The 20,710-nt window shown below is 43.3% G+C and overlaps 1 protein-coding gene across 3 annotated transcripts in view; it reads left to right on the top strand.

Moving 5' to 3' along the window:
* Positions 1 to 20,710, top strand: part of Prom1 (prominin 1) — a 64,721-nt gene that overhangs the window by 32,547 nt on the left and 11,464 nt on the right. For all 3 annotated transcript variants that reach the window (XM_013008870.1, XM_013008869.1, XM_013008868.1), the window contains exons 7-17: positions 4,098 to 4,315; positions 5,067 to 5,141; positions 7,369 to 7,432; positions 8,130 to 8,289; positions 10,354 to 10,506; positions 14,055 to 14,178; positions 15,130 to 15,233; positions 16,465 to 16,549; positions 17,930 to 18,076; positions 19,032 to 19,103; positions 19,863 to 19,955. In XM_013008870.1, the coding sequence (XP_012864324.1) occupies positions 4,098 to 4,315; positions 5,067 to 5,141; positions 7,369 to 7,432; positions 8,130 to 8,289; positions 10,354 to 10,506; positions 14,055 to 14,178; positions 15,130 to 15,233; positions 16,465 to 16,549; positions 17,930 to 18,076; positions 19,032 to 19,103; positions 19,863 to 19,955 (1,295 nt within the window). The remainder of the gene's footprint in view (positions 1 to 4,097; positions 4,316 to 5,066; positions 5,142 to 7,368; positions 7,433 to 8,129; positions 8,290 to 10,353; positions 10,507 to 14,054; positions 14,179 to 15,129; positions 15,234 to 16,464; positions 16,550 to 17,929; positions 18,077 to 19,031; positions 19,104 to 19,862; positions 19,956 to 20,710) is intronic.

The following is a 20,710-nucleotide window of genomic DNA, read 5'->3' as shown; positions in this document are numbered from 1 at the left end:
TCCTTCCCCCCTTCCTTCCTTCCTTCCTTCCTTCCTTCCTTCCCTCCTTCCTTCCTTCCTTCCTTCCTTCCTCTCTTCTTTCTTTCCTTCCTTCCTTCTTTCCTTCCTTTGTTCCTTCTTTTCTTTCTTGCTTTCTTTGTCCTTGCCTCTCATGTCCTGGACCCCCATCTCTAGCATCTCTTAAATAGGCACCTGTCCTGTCCGACTTGGATACCACACTCAGGACTTTGAAAGGCACTGCCTCTAAATGTGATCTCATGGCGTGTTTTGAGGGGGTAGCACATTTTGGCCCATTGCAGTTGGGTAGCTGGGACCTGGTGGAGTTGGCGTCCAGACCCTGTCCTAACAAAAGCCATGATCCCCAGACCACCCTGGATGCATTAGGGAGTGCGGGGTATACGGTGCTACTGTGCATCCATCCACAGGAAGATCCAACATCCCTAAGACCTTCCTCCAAGAAATCTGAGTTCAAACTTGTGTGGCTGCAGGGTGGTTCCAGGCATGCCTGTGTGCCACTACATTTAAGCCACTGACTCTACTGTCCCCTCCAGATTCATGATTATGTGGTAGACACAAGGCCACCCCAAAGCTCAGGAATGATTCAGTGTGCTTGGTCTATGGCCCTCCACCCTTCTTTGATCAATGTTCCAGCAACTTTCAATATTTGAATAGTAGTACTTTCTAAATAAAGAATAATTACAACCAGGTGCTAGTGGCTCACACCTGTAATCCTGGCTACTCAGGAGGCAGAGAATTGACGTTCAATGCCAACCCTGGGCAGGAAGGTTGTGCGACTCTTACCTCTAAGCAACCACCAAAAAGCCACAGTGGAGCTGTGACTCAAGTGGTAGAGCCACTTTTTTATTTTTAATTTTTAGTGCCTTGAGCACAAAAGCTCAGTGACAGTACCCGAGTCCTGAGTTCAAGCCCCAGGACTTACACAAAAATCAATAAATAAAGGTAACTGAGTGCCTGTGGTTCACACCTGTAATCCTAGCTACTCTGAAAGCTGTGATCTGTAGATCACAAGTCAAAGCCAGCTTGGGTAGGAAAGTCCATGAGACTCTCATCTCCAATAAACTACTCAGAAAAAGCCAGAAATATTACTGTGGCTCAAGTGGTAGAGTGCTAACCTTGAGCAAAAGAAGATTTAGGGACAGCCCCCAGACCCAGAGTTCAAGCCCCAGGACCAGCAAAAAAAAAAAATAGTAAAATTAGTAAAGATAATTGAAGGGGATTTTATTTTTCCCTTCAGTCTACTGAAAAGGCCTACCTTTTTGAAAATGGTAACCTGAATAAGTCAAGGCTGATTTAACTTCTGTTGTGGCCAAAGTATCTTCAAATGTGCTTAATAAACTGCTCCAGCAACTTTTATTTCCCCTAAAATATGTTATTATGCTATGTGATTTGTGGCTGTTGCATAGAGCAGAAGCAGATAGTTCCTCTAAGCACATTATATTTAGGCCACAGATCAGAAACTATGAAGGAAATGAGCTCTGGGCTGGGAAAATGATAATTAGCTAAAATTAAGAATTTGAAAACTCTTTTCCACTTATTTCAGATTCATAGTGTCTGTGATCTGGGCATGTCTGAGCTACTCCCAGACTTTTAGCCCTATCAATATTTTATAGGCATAAAATGCTTTGAAGCATTTTGGATTTTTATTGCCACTGAGTGCTTCCTGGGACAAGACAAAATATTGCCCATAATCTCGCATATCTATGAAGGATGGTAGGTATTTCCTAGGCCTTCAATTTATCACCTGGCATTCTTAGTTGTTGTTTTTTATTGCCTGCATTAAAATAACTTACCATGAAGTCCAAGTGGGAAAGTTTATGGGAGGAAGCCATAGATGTGTGGTGTGAAGTGTGTTTTAGCATACTCCGATGCACTCTCCTGTGTATTTCTGGTTGTACCTTGTTTCCAGTTGCTCATTTGGTGATGGTAAATATTAACTGGGTACCTAATATAATCCAGGTACCAGGTTTTATGCTTTGTTAAGAATGCAGACAGGTAGATGAGAGAAACACAAAACTGATAGAGTGTCCTATGTGGTCTTAAGTTTTACCTTAGTCCTAGATATTATTAAGATATGACTGGTGGGGTTGGCAGAGCATTAGACATGAGTGAAAGCACCAGATACTGAGTTCAAGTCCTGGTCTTATACCAAAAAAGGAGATAGAACTGGAATGAAATCAAGTGTAAAGACTTTAAGATTTTAAGAGTTTTCTGTGTGGGTAAGTTGATAAGAGTTTGACACCAGGGATCCCACAGCCCAATTCTGGAAGCCTCTCAGGTGTGTGGGTAAACCGCAAAACTGCACTTCCTGATCTGACTCGTTTAGCTTGGGTGATCCTGTTTTCTAAAGGCTCTGTCCTACATACCCGTCAGGCCACAGCCTAGAAGAACAGACTTCTAATTTCTGGGAGACAACCCTGCCATTTACGTGATTTACATGTGGTGAAACTGTAGTCTTGAGAGATGTTTTATGGCTTCTAGTTCACCAAAGATGCCATAAAAATATAGAAGCAGAAATACGACAAGACTCCTGGCTGCTTCTAGTGAGATACTGACACAGTAGTGTGTGTGTGTGTGTGTGTATCTGTCTGTCTGTCCACCTTTCTGTCCATCCGTGAATGTGCCTGTTGGCGCTGCAGTTTCAGTGCTCAAGTCTCATAGTGTTGCCAGGAAAAGTGTGTGTATGTGTGTGTTTTTATTGTGAGAATACCATACAGAGGAGTTACAATTACATAGGCAAGATAACGAGTACATTTCTTATCAAGCATTTTTGCCTCCTCGTTGTTTCCCCTTCCCATACTCCTCCCCTCCCCCAACCGATCCTCCCTCCACCCCCCACCAAGTTGTTAAGTTCGTTTTTTCTACATAACAACTTGTACATCTCATTGTTGCAATGGGTCCACCTGGTATATATACACAATAGAATTCTATGCCTCCATCAGAAAGAATGACATTGCCCCATTTGTTAGGAAATGAAAAGACTTGGAAAAAATTATATTAAGTGAAGTAAGCCAGGCCCAAAGAAACATAGGTCCCATGGTTTCTCTTATTTGCAATAACTAGTATATGTCTGAGTCAAGCAGAAAAGGTCAGATAAGTTGATGTTAGGGGAATGAACCCCAAGATAAGTATTCAAATGTTTTTTGTTTTTTTTCCTTTCATGCAATTGTTTCTATCATATTTATAAGATGATTTCTATGTTGCTTTGTATGTCCCTCCCCCACAGTACAACCCATACTTTCCTGTTTTTGATGTTGGTATAATTTGTGGAGGGGAAGGGAAAAAAACCAAATCATTTAACTAGGGAAAAGTGTGGTTTTTAAGGGCATTTGCACTTTCCCTTGTAACATTCAATTCCAGCTTGATGTTCTGCTATAGATAAAGACTCCAGAAAAACTTACTTGCTTAAAATTTAAAAGAACAATACCAACTAATTAAATCCTGTGCCTTTTATTGTTAGGGCTTTAAGCCAGTGCTTAAAGTCTTTATATGCTTAAAGTGCTTTAAGTCTCTTCTTGGATTTCTACCTTCTTTCCCCCCAAGAAATCAGGATGGCCAACAATTATTTGGAAATTCCTAGGTTGTGGAGCCTCTAATGCCCACATTTCATAATAAAATCTGATCTCCGCATTTTAACATGAGGTAATTGGCTCCAAGAGGCTCAGTTATCTGCTTCCAGTTACACAGTAGTGAATCTAGAATCTATATCTAAGCCTGCCTGAGTCTAAAATCATGCCCTCCACAGCTGCTTTAGATTTAATTCCAGCTCTCGGAGTCTTCTGAAGCAGCTTGTGGATGTCATCAATTCTTATATGGATTAGAGCACCTGGGAGGGTCTTGTTTGTACTGACCTCTTCCAGGACAATGACACACTCGCTGCTCTGGTAATGTACCTGGACTGGTGCTCAGCTCCTGCTTTTGGGACAATGCAGGAGAGGGGGGCTGGTTGGAGGAGCTCTTCTGGGGGCGTGATGGTGCCCTGTGCACCCCCTGAGACAGTTTAAGGTCGTTGATAAGTTCATCTGCAAGACTACCTTTGTAGATGGTGACCTGATCTGATGCAGGCCATTTTCCCACAGCAATCATAAGGACCCACGAGTCCCTGGAGAACATGGAAAACAGCTTGCAGAGCCTGAGTAATGGGAGTTCCCAGCTTAACAACAGCCTGACCAATGTGAAAGACAACATCCAGAACTCACTCAACGACAACGACTGTTCTTCAGCCCGAGACCAGGAAACCTGTAACCGCGTCAGGGCATCTCTAAGTCAGCTGGAGATCAACCCTGAGTTGGGTCAGGTGAGTAGGTGAGCAAGCTAGAGCTCTAGGCTTCCCGCTGGCCTCATCAGGCTGGTTTTTATTCTCACCGAGCTTCAAACATATTGAAAAGTTGTCAGTACAGGTCACTCTTTGCATACCTTTAGCTTCTTTTTCCACCTTTTTATTTCTATCATTATTTCTATCATTATAGTATTGTTTAAGTACAGAATAAAAAAAATAAGCCATGTGCGTGTGCATGTGCGTGTGCGTGTGTGTGTGTGTGTGTGTGTGTGCGCGCGTGTGCACCAGTACTGGCTGGGGCATGAACTCAAGACTTCATGCTCTTGCTTGGCTTTTTTGCTCAAGGCTAGAGCTCTACCACTTGAATAACAGTTCCACTTCTAGCTTTTTGTTAGAGATTAGACTGTTGTGGAGTTTCCTGCCTGGCCTGGTTTTGAACTGCAATCCTCAGATCTCAGCTTCCTGAGTAGCTAGGATTATAAGTGTGAGCCACCAGCACCAGCTTTTATTCAACAATATTCAGTACTTGAAATCTCTTATATCTGTATTTAAAGTTTTAATACCAAGCATTTAAATACTGGTGATTGTAGGGGCCATTCTGAAGAAAACCATGTTTTCCCCAGACAAGCTCAATGGTTCAAAAGAAAGTGAGCTCATGCATTACAATATTGACATCCCAGGCCTTGACTGCAGGATGATTCTGTTGTTTAATGTGGTTTACTTTTGCAGGTAACTACCTTGCCTTATATTTCATTTTATATGTTTTCAGCTCCCGTCTGTGGATCAGCAACTTAGTCGTGTGAATGAGATTCTTAAAACTGATTTGGATAAGCTAGCCACACAGGTACATTTTGGGGGACTTTTTCTTTTGGAAAATCATAGCAGTTTATTTGTATCATTTAAAGGGTAGCCTGGTATGTAAGGAGGAAGGAAATGGCAAGAGGGATTGCCCAGACCTCAGTGTTGCTGGGGCTTGGCCTTGTATGTGAGTGAGAGAAGTGTAGTCATCGTGAGACTTAGCATCACTCCCTCTACCCAGCCAGTCAGTCAGGCTAGCTCTCTTTTTATGCACCTGCTATGCCCTTTGCCTCACACTCTTTCCCTCCTTCTTTTCCTAGCACTTCATTTAATAACCTTCATATATTGCCTTCTTGTGTGTGTGTGTGTTTACTGGGAATAGAACCCAGGGCCTTGTGCATACAAAGCCTGTGCTCTATCACTGAGCCACACCCTATGTAGACCCTTCTTAATAAAGCCTTACATGACATCCTGATTCGATCAAAACATTTTTAATTGGCTTATAATGAGTTGTACATGGTTAAGGGTACTCACGGTAGGTCCGTGCATGCAAATAATGCATGTTAATATATTCTTATAGCATTGTAGTTCCTAAGTTCCTCTAATTACATATAACCATCTGTAATGCTTCTATCCCCTCATTAGACTGTAAGCCTCCATAAAGGCAAAGTCAGGACTGGAGCATGGCTCAAGAGGTGGAGTGCTTGCCTAGCATTCACAAGGCTTTGGGTTTAATCCTTAGTGCTGCAAGGAAGAAAAACAAACAAACTACAACAAACCAGGGCAGCACAGGCTTGAAATACCATTTCCCTAGTAGCCATCTATTCCCTAGCAATAGATGCTGAGTACACAATAGACATTTCTTTATAAATATGATTCGATAGAGTGTCTCGGGCCTAAAAGCAAGCAAGAGAATAGCTGTATTCTTAATGGTATTCCTTTATTCATAGGTATAGAAAGACCTTGAATATCTATTACTATTACTTGAATATCTATTATACCTGCAAGGTGTTTCCTAAGTCATTTGACACTCTTGATCTGGGCATACTGTTATTTCATCAGTTAAATAGTAAAATTTATTCCTGTGAAGCCCCTTCCATCTTCCAGGGCCTGTGACAAGTGACATTCTAAAGTCCAAAGTGGAAGTGAAATTGTGGACCTTCTTTTTTATGACATTTGACATAGGCTAAAGTAGAATCTAGCTGGCAACATTCCTCTTAGTGAATCTGTGAGCCCTGCAGGGGTCCTGAGCAGGTGTCTATAGAGACAGACAAGGAAACCCAAACTAAACCTCTTCCAGGGGGAAAGGCTGGAGGTTGGAGGTGAGTTCTTTAGAAAATCTATTTCTCTCCCATGAGTTAGATTGCAAAGCAAGAGAGCTTCATATGATTGGTTTGGGTTTTGTTTTAACCTCATGACCTCTTTTGTTCTTCTTCTGTGAGATGTGTATCTCCTATTTAATAATTGCATTAGGAAGTGAGATACTGTTTGTTTTTCAGAAATCCACTTTGTATCCACACATGGTGGAGTGTACAAATCAGGGTTTCCTGGCCTCTGTGCTAAGGATGCTAAGGTGCTGGGTAACTGATTTGGGGAGCAGAGTTTTCTGGGTGCTGCCATCTTGTTTTGTGGGATATTAGCATCACCAGCCACCACTTAAACTGTGTAGAAACATCTCACAACCATGATACACACATGTCTTTGGAGGAAAAAAATTACCCCCCCTAATTGAGAACCATTCCTGTAGATATACATATCCAGACTATGTGTCTGGAATAATTTTCCTAGGGTATGTTGAACAAACAGATTGATTTTAAATTGTGAGGCTACCATTTGAAAAGCTTCTTTTTTTATTATTAAAAAATAAACTAACTTCACTGGATTTTATTTTTTCCTCTTAAATGGTTAGACTAACAAAACATCTTTACTGTCCCAAATGATTTCTGGTACTTTGATTTAGTGATTTCTTTTTTTTAGAAATTCACTTTAGGTCCTCATATATGTACTATACTCATTATTTGGATTCTCTACACATCTGTGCATCTGAAGTTACTCTCTCAAGAATTTTCTCTAGGGTGAACACTTTTTGACATGGTCTCTGATTTATCTAATTAAGAGAAGCATACTCTCTTATGGGGATATAGTATTGATTACTACACTATAGTAATTTCAGATGTAAGATAAATATAATATTTTTATTCTACTTTTATTATCCGAAGTATTAGTCAGCTGCTGTCTTACTTAACTTGGACTTACTTTGCAAATTTTTTTAGGGATCTAGATCCTTGGAGGATATACCCAACACAATAAAAAACCAAACCACAGAGGTCGTAGCAGGTGAGAGACATATTTGAGGACGTTTTGCTTTTCTCTTTGTTAAGAATTCTGTAATTGGCCAGCACAAATAAATAGATTATTTTGAATCATATTGCTCTAATTTATTTATTTATTTGGGTCATGGGGCTTGAACTTAGAGCTGGATGTTAAAGGAAGGAAAAGAAAGAAAGAAAAGGAGAAAGTGATAGATCCTACAGTTACTATGTCATGTCCCTGAATGCCATTTCTTGGGTGATAGGTTGTTGTTACTATAAAAACTCACATAATAGGGTTTTATAGGTATATACCCTAGCTTCAGTCTCATTTCCAGTGCTTTCTAAAAGAGATCTGTGCATACCTAAGTCTTGGGCCTTAGAATCACTGTAGTAAAATTGGGCGAAGAGTTGTCTGCCTCAGTATTTTAAAGTTTTGTTCAGAGTAACGTGGGAAAAATGCCTGGTGCATGGTAGGCACACCTCATATTTTAGCCCCTTATCCACTTAAAAAATAATAAGACAGTGGAAGAAGAAAAGTCAGATTTGATTTCAGCACTATTTTATTGAAGTGTGCATTCCCAGCCTGCTGGTTTATGTAGTCATTGCTTTTGGAGGGTCTTGGCTTTCTTCATGCTGGCTATAGAATCATATGCTATTATAAACGTGGTCCTAATGCGTACTTCATATTAGAAGGTGCCTAACGCATGTCCATTCGTTTTCAGATGTTAAAGCGGTCTTGAATTCCATTGGCCACAACATTGACAGTGTTTCCCAACAGATACCTATTCAGAGCACTCTGTCATCTTTCGAAGATTACCTTAACGATACTGAGTACTACTTCTACTATTATACATCTATTGTAGAAAAGAATGATTCTTTCTGGTGAGTTCTTTCTTGGTGCTGAAAAGTTGGGCATGAAGCTTGCTTATAGAATTGCCTAAAAATCTGACACAGGACCAGGATGACCTTATGAGAACAAATTGTTCTGATAGAGACAAACTTTAGTTTATAATCAAATCTAGGTTATAATCCTAACTTAAATCCAGGCTCTGGTGGCTCATGCTTCAAATCCTAGTTACTCAGGAGGCTGAGATCTGAGGATCTCAGTTTGAAGCCAGTCTGGCCAGACAAATCCAAGAGACTGTTATCTCCAATTAAACAGTAAATAACTGTAAGTGTGGCTCAAGTAGAAGAGCACCAGCTTTGAGCAGAAAAAACCAAGCAAGATCACAAGTCCCTGAGTTCAAGTCCTCATACTAGCTCCAGAAAAAAAAAATGAAGGAAGGAAGGGAAGGAGGAAGGGAAAGAGATAGGGAAAGAGGGAAAGGGAATGAGAAAATAAGGGAAGGGGAAGGAAAGGAAGGAAAGAAGGGGAAGGAAGGGAAGTAGGGAAATGGAAGGAAAGAGGGGAGGGAGGGAAGGAAAAAAGGATGGGAGGGAAGGATAGATGGAGAGAAGAGGAGAGAGAGAGAAAGAAAAGAAAGAAAAAGAAGGAAAAGTTGAAATATTTCCTAAAATTACAACATGGTGAAGATTGTTATGACTTCTAAAAAAAAAGATGATCCACAAATTTGTTTTAATTTTTTTTAAGTTGAAGGTGGGCAATTCTTGAGTCAGATATTCCATAGTTTGCGATTTTGATGTCATTAGTGACACCTAGAATCTGTTATAATTAGTAAGTCAGGCATGGAATGGGATGTTAATGTAATTAAATGTAATTTAAATTGAAATGTAATTAAATGTAATTAAGAAGGGCATTTGGAAAAATACTGTCTTCTCATTGGTTTACACAATAAACGCCTAGTGCCTGGTCTTAGTTGTAGCCTGAAGGCAGCTCAGGTGAGAAGCTGCCATGCCAGTGCGTAGAAAACAGCCTGCTGGTGGTCATCTCACATAGACCATGCGGGATGGGGCGAGGAAAGATTTGGGCCTGAGAAATCTGGAGGATCCTGTCAGATGAACTAGCACGGGGTTCTCCACGGGCTTAGGCAGCATGGATGGTTTCAGGCTAGTAGTCATCTGTCTGGTACCCACTCCCCCTTTCTCCTGCCCTTGCCCAGAGCTTATTTAAAAAAGAAATCCAATGAATGGTCTGATTTATTAACTCTAAAAGTTAGCTGAGGCCATGATCCCAGGCTTATTTCATTTTCTGTCCCCAGTATCTGGAACAAACCTCCACAGACTGGCTGCTGAGAGCTTTTATTGTAATTACCAAAGTTGCTTTAATTGGATGGAAAGCTTTTGCTTTTGTTGGGAGGCACTGAGCAGGAACAATTTTTTTTTAAGCATCTTAAAAGTTGGGAAGCATTTCTTCTATCTTGCATGCTCCTTTGTTTCTGGGAAATGGTGGTGTCAGTCTGGGAATGCCAGGAAGACCTAACTGGGGAGCCATTACCCTAAAATGTTTCACAGGACCATTAGAATATTGCGATCTGCATCCTGCAGGCATTTGATTTAGAACGCTCATAAAATTCAAAATGTCCTCTGCATCTGCCACGTAGAGTCCCTCTGGTTCAAGAACATTGTGCCCCAGAACATTCCTGCCAATCACAAAACATTTTTGAGAAAGGCCTGGAGACCAGCCTGCTGTTTCTCTCTCTGTTGACAAACGGCGATCTGTCCACAGCTTCCAGCATCAAGGATTTTGGAAGGCTTTGAATGCCTGAGAAAAACTTAGGAAGTGCTACAGTCTCCTGTATTTCCCCCTGTGGAAGTCATTTCAGGGGAAGGAAATAAAACACAATGACCACTGAGAGAGAGAGAGACAGAGAGAGAGAGAGGCAGAGAGAGAGAGAGAGAGAGAGAGAGAGAGAGAGAGCACCTCCAAGCTAAATGGAAGTCTCCCCAGTCTCCCCAGAATCAGTGGAGTCCTCCAGCCTCAGCCCACAACTCTTGGGCTGGGAAGCTACCACGTGACTGTTGTAATCTGTTGGCTTTCCTTACCAGGTGGTTGAGCAGCTTGATCATCTGCTTCCTGCTGAGCCTCATCGTGCTGTTTTTTTACCTGGGCTTGCTGTGTGGCATATGTGGCTATGACAGGCACGCCACCCCAACCACCCGAGGCTGCGTGTCCAACATGGGAGGCATCTTCCTCATGACGTGAGTGCTGGCTCCTTCCTCACGTGCTCACCGTGTGCGTGGGATCCACACACTCGAGTTCCGGCGGTGTCTCTTTTTGAAGTGTGGGGCTGCCTTCCTTTGGCTGGCGTCAGGCACAACACACAACACAAATGCAAAGCTCTGAGGTGCTTGCATTTGATGGAGTGACTTACATACACTTTGTACACAGAGTGGGCTCCTTCTCAAAGTGACGATGACAAGCAGTTCACTTTCTTGGGTCTCCATTGTTCCTTTTTTATGTTTGTTCATTCTTTCATCCACCAGGAGCCCAGCTAACCTTGTGTTGGTATTTTGTTTTTGTTTTAGTAAGGGTACTGGGGGTTTGAACTTGGGGCCTCGGGCTTCACTTCATTTCACTCAAGGATGATACTCTACCACTTGAGCCACAGCTCCACTAGTTAATTGGCTATGAGACTTTCTGGGACTTTTCTGTGGAGGCTGGCTGTAAATCTTGCTCCTCAGATCTCGGCCTCCTGAATAGCTAGGATTACACCAGCTCCCAGGCCACCAGGGCCTGGCTTGGAACACCGCGTTCTGTGGCCATTAGTACAGCCAGTGTGAGACTCTCGGAAGGTGCTTTAGAAACAGAGTTTGGCAACCCAGGCAAGTCACCTAAACTAGAGACTGGAGCAGGGTGAGGTATAAGGAATGGAGAGCCGGTGGCAGGCCGGAGTGACGACGTTCACACCCAAGTCCATGTATTTGGGAACCCTTTATTCCAGTCCTGAAGGTTGAAGCAAAGCGCAGTGGCCGTGAGCTGCTGTATGTAAAGATGGGGCCAGAAACAGACTGAGAGGCGGGCGGGGCTCTGTGTGCTCCTCAGGAGCTCGTGACTCCGACGCATTCCCTGTGTCCGCCTTTCCCTCCCCTCCTCTCCCTTTTCTCTTGTCCTCCCCTTTCTCCCTCCACTCCCCTTCTCTTTCCCTTTCTTCTTCCTTTCTCTCCTCCCCCTACTCTCCCCCTTCTTTTACAAGGGTCCACCTCTCCCCTCCCCCCTCCTCTGCAATCATCCTTGCAGCCTGGATGCATTCATCCTCCTCCGTTTCCCCTTTTCTCAGCAGTTGGCTTTATCTCCTTCACAGTGGAAACAAAAGCTGTACCAAACCCCCAACACACCTTTTTTTGTTTTGGTTTTTGTTTTGGTTGGTCATGGGTCTTGAACTCTGAACCCCCAACACACCTACTTTTTTTGTTTTGGTTTTTGTTTTGGTTGGTCATGGGTCTTGAACTCTGGGCCTGGGCGCTGTCCCTCAGCTCTTCAGCTTGAGGCGAGTGCTCTACCACTTCAGCCACAGCACCACGTCCAGTTTCCTGGTGGTTAATTGGAGATAAGAGTCTCACGGACTTTCCTGTCCTGCCTAGCTTTGAACCTCGATGCTCAGATCTCAGCCTCCTGAGTAGCTAGGATTACAGGGGTGAACCACCGCTGCCTGGCCACATCCACTTTTGAACCCACTATCTTTCCTCTAGACTGTTAGAGGCAGACAGGTTCCGGCCATTTCACCTTAGGCCCACCCACCAACAGTGCTCTCGATCCCATTCTTTCCCACCACTTCCCTTCCCTCTCCCTTGTCTTCCTTCTCTTCCCCTCCCCTGCCTTCTCTTCTCAACACCTAGCTGTGCTCTGTTCTCTCCCTTCATTAAAAACAAACAACAGGACTTCTACCAGCACCACCTCCTCCACCAGCGCATTGGGCTTCTCAACAGAGCCATCTGTTTCCTTCTCTCCCACAGCAGCACAATGCACTTTATTTTTTATTTTTTTAATATTTTTTTATTTTTTATTGTAAAGATACTATACAGAGGGGTTACAGGTACACGAGTGAGGTAATGAGTACACTTCCTATTGAGCATTGTTACCCCCTCCATTGTTTTCCCCCTACCATCCCCTCCCTCCCTACCTTCCCCGAGGTTCTTTTTTTTTTTTGATTGTGATTAAGTGATTACATAATTTCCCAAATTTCACAGTATTGTGGAATAATGATGCTCATTTAAAGTCACAAGTTCATTCTAACTTTCCTGGAGCAAATTGTCTATCACGGTCTATAACATATAACAGTGTACACATATACACCATACATGTGATCAGCAGCATGGGGATATTTAGTAGTGGTTTGACCAGATGAGCAGGAGTTCTTTGTTTCTTAAGTCCTGTTAGTTTTGTCGTATCACCTAACATTTTGGATTTAGCATCCACTTATCAGAGAGACCATGTACTGTTTGTCTCTTTGCTCTTGGCTTACCTCGCTCAACATGATTCCTTCTAGCTCCATCCATTTCCCTGCAAATGCCATTATTTTGTCATTTGTAATGGCTGCATAATATTCCATTGTGTATAGATAGCACAATTTTTGGATCCATTCATCTGTGGTGGGGCATCTGGGTTGTTTCCATATCCTAGCTATTGTGAACAGTGCTGCAATAAACATGGAGAACACAATGCACTTTAATCTGCCCCTTCCCACTCTCACTTCGCCTCTGTGGAGTCAGCAGTGACCTCTGGCCAGCAGGGCCAGTGGTGTTGCAACCGCTGAGCACTTCCGTCTGCGGTCTGCAAGTGCCCTCTCCTTCCTTCCCAGATTCTCTTTTTCCCCCATGGATGCCTTCATACCCACAGGCTTCCTTCCTGTCTCCCTGGCTCTCCACCTTGGCCTGGTGTGTTGCTCTCTTTCCACCCCCATCCGGGCCAGTTACAGGCTGCTTCTCCCCCTCCAGTCCCAGAGACAAAGGACTGTTCTTAGCATATTCTCTGCACTCCGATCACATGTCTCACCCTCCCACCATATCTCCTGCAGGAGCTCCCTGGCCACACGACCATTGCCCACACCATCTTCTCTTCCTGCCCAGACCATCAGGGTTGCCTGCTGCATCTGCCTCCCATGTTATCTCTCTCTCCTCCACTCGCTTCTCTCCATCACCGTCAGCCTGATCAATACCCCTTCCCAAGCCCCAAGCCTGTGCAGTGATTCCCCACCCTGTGGCCCAGTCCAACCATTCTTCACGCTATGTATTCCAAAAGGGCTCTGGTTCAGAGAGAAATCGGTGGGATTTCCTCTATACTTTAAGCCTCTCTGTTGTTCCTCCTGCCCCTGGGACTTTCTAGGGTCCATTTAGTGCATCCCAACTGCCTCTGAAGCTGCGCCATTCTCTGCCACCCCTGCGGTTACAGCCACCTTGGCTCCTTCAGACTCTCCAGGGTGCTTTTCCTGCACGGAGTCTCTATAGACTATGTCCTTTAACAGTGAAGACTCCTGAATCTAGGTTCCTGCCCATCCTGCCAGCCAGCCAGGTACTGGCATCAAGCTCACGATAAATACCTGCCAGGGACAGAGAGATCACAGGGCCAGGGCCTTCCTGTCCTCACCCCCCCCCCAAGTGTGCTGATCTATTTAATGTGCGATACATGGAAGACCACAGTCCATTGTAGACAACGAGTGGGTAGAATTCATAAGGCCTAGTACGTAATGTTAAATAATTCCATAGAGAATGTCTAACTCTATTTCTTTCTCTATCTCTCCCTCCCCCAGTGGAGTTGGATTAAGTTTCCTCTTTTGCTGGATATTGATGTTTATTGTGACTCTTACTTTTGTCATTGGAGCAAATATGGAAAAATTGGTCTGTGAACCTTATGCAAACAAGAAGTTATTCCAGGTACATTTGATTTTCTTTTTATTGTAGGAAGTCTTGAAATTGATTTGGGTTTTACCCTATCTTGTGGTTCAAGAGCAATAATAACCTGATTTTAATTCACAAGTTTGATCTCTTAAGAAAAAAAATAGTAAGACATCAAGCCAGGCTTCGTTATCTCCTGGGCACTGCTGAGTCATTTGAAACCATGTGTGTGTGCGTGCTCATCCTCAGGGTTGAACTCAGAACCTCATGCTGTTGGTTAGCTTTGTCCCTCAAAGCTGGCATTGTTACCACTTGAACCATAGCTCTACTTCTTTAAAATTATTTATTTATATTAAGCATCCCTGATCAGAAAAATCTGAAGCCCAAAACATTCCAAAATAGGAAGTTTTTTTTAGCACCAGCTTGACACAGCAAATGGGAAATTCCTCATCATGAAACTTTGTTTCATGAACCAAATTATAAAAATATTGTACAAAATTACCTTCAGGCATGTAGTGTAAGAAATATATATATGTATGTATATATATATATATATATATATATATATATAACAGGTGCACTGCACATTTAAATGTGGGTCCCAACCCAAGATATATCTTTATGCAAATATTCCCAAAGTCAGAAAAAGTCTGCAACATTTCTGGTATCAAGCATTTTGGATGTAACACACTCAATCTGGATTTACCAAGCACACACACATTACTTCTCATGTTAACTACAAACACATACAGTACAGAGCTACATAGTGAGACCCTGTGGTCAAAGCATATGTGCACATGTGCACACACACCTACATACATATGCACACGCTATATGATATCTATAAATGTATATCTATAGATATTATATATCTATATCTATAGATCTATAGATAGATATAGTGATACTCAGTTTGAATAGATATTCAATTTATGGTGTATACATAGGTTGGTATAAAACTGTTTAAAAGCACTTTCTTCTTTGTTCCAGGTTTTGGACACCCCCTACTTACTAAATCAGGATTGGAAATATTTTCTTTCTGGCATGATGTTCAGTAGCTCAGATATTGAGCTTACTTTTGAACAAGTTTACAGGTATCACTGATCACATTATATATTTTGCTGCATATGAAGGTCCCCCCCACCCCCCACTGCCAGAATAAGAAGTTTGCTATTGTGGGTCACTCTGCCTAAGGTTTGGGTCATTTTCCCCCGAGGATCTCTTCAGCTCCATTAGTGAATGTGTCTTGGGGAGGGCCATGCTCACAGGAAAGACCAGGCAACCTCTGAAAATCAAGGGAGTTTTGTCTGAAGACTAGGTCATCCATTAAGATTAGGAGTGGCTGGACCCCATCGCTAGGTCCTGAGGAACTGGGGTCTTCCACATTGTTTAAGATTTTTCCCAGAGAAACGGTGAAGGTTTTTTTGTTATTGTTTATTGTCTTGCCCTTTAGCAAAGTGTCTGAAGCCCAAAGAGTATATTCAATTCTTTATATTCTAAAATCCAGGGTGACTCACTCTTGCTTTACATCATACACCTTTGCTAGCTGGTGAAATGGTTCTACTGGTCTGCTGGTCTGTAGCCATAGGTAACTGAACTCAGGAGTGAGCAGATCACCGGCTCTGCTCTGAGCCACGAGGAAGGAAGTAGGAAGTAGTTAGGTGATTATTTGACAGCAAATCACAGGATACTTTTGGAACAGTGACTCTTTTATTTCTACCCAGAGTAAGACCAGAGGTGACTTGAAGACATGCTCAAATATGGCAATAGTGACTCATTTCAAGGACAGTCTTGTCTTTTTTTAATAGATATTGTCTTTAAGTAGTTGTACAAAGGAGTTGCTATTTAACGAAACAGTTTATGAATATTGCCTCTTAATCAATGTCACCCCATCAACAGTCTCGCCCACCTCCCCCAACCCCACCCCTGCCCTCCATTTTCTTAATTTTGTAGGATATGCATGTCTTAAGAGATGACAAAGACTTATCCCATCAGCCGGGGGACCCTCCCCATCCTCCACACACACCATTTTAGGCTCCTTTGATGAGAATTTATTCTTTCCCAATTTGCAAAATTGACCCCAGCACTACAGAAAACAGCACAGAGGAGACAGATGGAAGAATGCTGGTCAATCCTATTGTATATGTTCCCTTCATAGGGCAGTTCACACAGCAGACGAAGAGAGCAGGACTGGCTGGTGCCAGGGCCCTGCGCGGGTGACACTGGTGTGTCATAGAGAGCAGCGTTGAACCTTTGCATGTTCTTAGTGTATGGAAGTGGCCATGCTGCTTTCTGGGGCCTTAATTTCTTTGTTTGTTCCCCTAGTGATTGCAAAAATGATAAAGGCGTTTATACCGCACTTCAGCTTCAGCACATCTTCAATATTGACGATCATCTCAACATCCAGCAGGTGAGCCATCAGAACCCTTCTCAGACCTGACAACCTGTGTGATGAAATCCAGTTGTCTTCCTTCCTCTTTGTTAATGTCACTGTGAAACCTACCATTTTAAAATGAGATGTCGTTTATTCATGATGTTATACGGCTTGTGGTTTGTCTGGTAGATGAGGTCCTCAACTTAGGATGCTTTCCAGAAAAAAATTTCACTTCCTGAAGGGCATGTATTCATCTAGGAACATTCCCGCTTGCTTCTCGGGTGTTTGATACTCCAAGATCATCTCTCCTTTTCTGCCAGGCTCTAGAATTAGGGAACTAGGCAGAGAAGTATCACTCACACTGTCCTAATTGTTAATGAATCCCACTGTGACTCCAGGATGCCGGGGCACACTGGATAGAAGAGAGAGCGGTAGAGTTGCCACTACTGAGGTCTGGTTTGCTGCTAGTCCTGCTCCTCATGCCTGGGGCCCCTTTTAAGCCTCCAAAATGAAAGCAAACCCAAGCAGGACCAAGGGGGAGGGCTGCTCCCCAAGCCCGACATGCATCCTGGAGGCCGCTGGAGGAGCCAAGGGACAATGGTGGCTTTGCAGTTTTCAAATGTGGAGGTGTTTGTGTGAAAGCTGTATATAAACTTTGTATTGATTATCTTTATTAAATCCTTAACAAGGTCCATAAATAAAACATAATTGTGCGATCCAATCCTAGCTAGATTTCCTCTACTTCTTTTGCCCAGCATGCTAAGGCCATTTTCCCTGTGCCATACTGGGTAGCAATTGAAAGTGCCACTTGGGACGTTCAGGGTGTCCACGCTGTACTGTCTGGCTGTTAGGACAGCTCCAAGCCGACGACCACAGTTCAATGATCTTTACCAAATTAATGAAACACTTTCCCAGGAGATAATCTCTGTGTCTTCCTACTACCCAGTTTTATGCTGGTCATTCTGCTGGTCATTCTGTTCCTTTCAGCATCTCTGTTTTCTCCATGACTCCCTCCCCTACCCCTCCTCTTTCTCTCCCTCCCCCTTCTCTCTCTCTCTCTCTGTGTCTCTCTCTGTCTCTCTGTCTGTCTCTGTCTCTGTCTCTCTGTCTCTGTCTCTCTCTCTGTCTGTCTGTCTCTCTCTCTCCTATCCCATTGGTGAAGTTTGTTTTCCTGACAGCATCGTCCCTTCACTTAGAGGTTTCCAAGGTGGAAATGGATTCTTACTTTGCTTTCCATCTCCCCTCCTGGAAAAGCACTTGCCATAGAGTGTGAGGAAGGAGGTAGGGAAGAAATGCATGCCAGTCAGGCCTGTGCATGTGTATCTACTTTTGTCCTGTATGCTTTTATTGTTGACCATGAAATATGTGACATTCTTGGACAATAATAGAGTGCTCTGTACCCTTTGCTTTGTGCAGCATACTGGAAACATAATGAGAGAATTTGAAAATCTCAACTTACGTCTTGATAGCATCACATTGCTGGATGATGCAGGAAGAAGAAATCTCCAGGAGTTTGCTGAATCTGGGGTAGATAAGCTAGCTTATGACACCTACTTGGCTCAGGTATGATTCAAGTGTGCATGTGTGATGCAGGGGTATTGAATGCCTATATTTCATATATGTATATATAGTGTAAAATATATATTATATAATAGTACATATAAATAAAATATGTGTATAAAATATAGATTATATAAAAAATATTTTTTTTGTCGGTCATGGGGCTTGAACTCTGGGCCTGGGCCCTGTCCCTGAGCTCTTCAGCTCAAGGCTAATGCTCTGCATGTGAGCCATAGTGCCACTTCCAGTTTTCTGTTGGTTAATTGGAGATAACTGGCTGGCTTCGAACTACGATCCTCAGATCTCAGCCTCTTGAGTAGCTAGGATTACAGGCATGAGCCACCAGTGCCCGGCTTAGATATCTTTTTTACTTAAAGGAAGTTCACATAAAACTAACCACTTAAAAAAGAGTACTTAGTGTCATTTAGTATATTCCCAGAGTCACACGATTACTATGTTTAATTGCAACGTATTTTCATCACCTCAAAGAATCCAGGGTATCCATTAGTACTTGCTGCTAACTCCTAACCACCTCCCTCCAGTGCATGGTCTTTTTCTCTGGAGTCTCCTATCTAGAATCTCTCTAATAAGCAGAATCATATACTTTGTCACCTTTTATGTCTAGCTTCTTTCACTCTGGATGTGGTTTTGAGGTTTGTTTCAGTATGCTTTCATGGTTGAATAAACATAATCTGTGTGGAGCTAGAGACATGTGTGAAGTGGTAGAGTGCCAGCCTTGTAGTAAGAGTTCAACCTAGTACTGCCAAATAATGATAACAGAAATAACAACAATATTGATCCTGAACGTATAGATAAAAATGTCAATGTTCCCATGTGAGAATTTCTAACTTTATTACTTTGTGATTATGGACCCTTGTTCAATCTGTTGCCTGCCTACTACATGTTAAGGTTTAAAACCCCCATGTCTATAACACAGTTTTCTTAACCTGTTTTGCAGGCTGATAAATCCCCTGTAAAAACGAATCTTTTAGGATTTGCATCTATACTAGAAGCAGAAGCAAACCGTTTGGTGAGTTCAGATAGTCTAGTTAATTTCATTGCTGTTGTAGTGGTTGCTCAGAAAACTGCTGCAGGGGTTCTGGACTGCTGGAGCCTAGCCTTTCTTTGCCGCATCTCTCTGGGCGTGTGAGGGGATGGTAACTCAGGCTATGGTGATAGTAATAGTAAGAGGGCACAGGAGGTAAGGACACACCACTGGAGTCCATAAACGGCCCCTCATCTGCTCTACTGGTTGGTGCCTTCATGGGTCCCTTCCAAGAATCAGCAATCACGGTCACAAGGGACCTGGTTCTGGAGAGAGACCTGGGTTTAACTTTCTAACTTAGCCTTTGCCTAATGGCAGGATCTTGGACACCCTTCTGCGTCTTAGTTTCTCCATCTGTAAAATGGAGCAGTGGTATCGACCTTATGGAACTCTTAGCGTCGATACTCCCAACACCACTTACATGAACAGTTGGATTAAAATAAACAGGTCTCCATTAGATGTTGGTTTTCTCATCTGTAAAACAGCCCAGTAGAGGCTCTATCCTGATGAGACAGACTCTGTTTACTCTGGCACAGACTCTGGTACTCAGAAGGGCTGCAGGGTGTGAGGGATTGCTGTGAGGCCGTGGTTCTGTGATTTGAACCAGAGCCTCTGGGCATGCGCCACCTCCAGCACCTGTGTCTCCTTGTGCCATGATTGCCCAGCGTGGACCATGTGCTTATGTCATTCCGGGGCCCCTGTGGCTTTGAAGAGGGCATCAACCTTATTGTCTTCTCTTTATAGTCCTCAGGAAGTTTGAGACAGTCCCTGAAAACGGAAGCACAAACTATCAGAACGATTTACCAGCATCAAGTCCTGCCCATGGAACAATCACTGGTAACGGTCAACAGCCTACGGCAGCTCCCTGTGGCCTGAGCAAAACCACTTACAGCTACTTAGCACTCACTGAGGCTGCACTGGGGATTCCAGATGTTTGACCTTGGCCTCAGAAATTGACTTGTGCCTTAAAGAACACAGATCCTAAATGGCCACCCCAGCTCTTAGTCCCTTTCTTTTCCCCACGCGATTGTGGCCAGTAGGATTTGAGCTGTGCCTCTCCCGTACCTTGCTCTAGTGTCCATTGCTGCTAGCAGGCCTCCTAGGCCTGGTGTTTTCGCCCTGCATGGATGATTTTGCTCTGTGCCCTCTCTCACCTGTTCTTTCATTCTTTCTCTCCAAACTCTGCCTAGAAATATATGAAAGTGAGGGTAAGTGCTTGTCTTCCTGCGTCCTCTTAGCTCTGTGGCTGTCTGTGTCCTTTCTTCGCCCTTCCATCCCCACTCCTTTTCTAGCCTCCTGCTTTCTCCCGTTAACGCCATGTACGCCGTTTGGAGTCGAGACACAGCAAGAGCTTTGGCGTCGGAGAGACCTGGTTTCAAGTTGGGCTTCTCCCTCTCCACATATGCCTACTTCTCAGTTTCCTCAGCTAAAATTAAAAAGGGAAAAGTTAAATGCATAATTGGTGGGAATGTCCCCCACAGTGTGGTTATCTGGTTCGTGGAGATGAAAGACTTCTGACATCAGGGGAGCGATTCTTGTGCCTCGTGTGTGCAGGTCTCAGGGGGAAAGGTGCTGGGTTACTAGGTCAGCCA

This window comes from Dipodomys ordii, unplaced genomic scaffold (genome assembly GCF_000151885.1).
Source record: "Dipodomys ordii isolate 6190 unplaced genomic scaffold, Dord_2.0 Scaffold8, whole genome shotgun sequence".
Lineage (NCBI taxonomy): Eukaryota > Metazoa > Chordata > Mammalia > Rodentia > Heteromyidae > Dipodomys > Dipodomys ordii.
The sequence above is the reverse complement of the archived record's forward strand: the minus strand, read 5'-3'. Positions and strand labels throughout refer to the sequence as shown.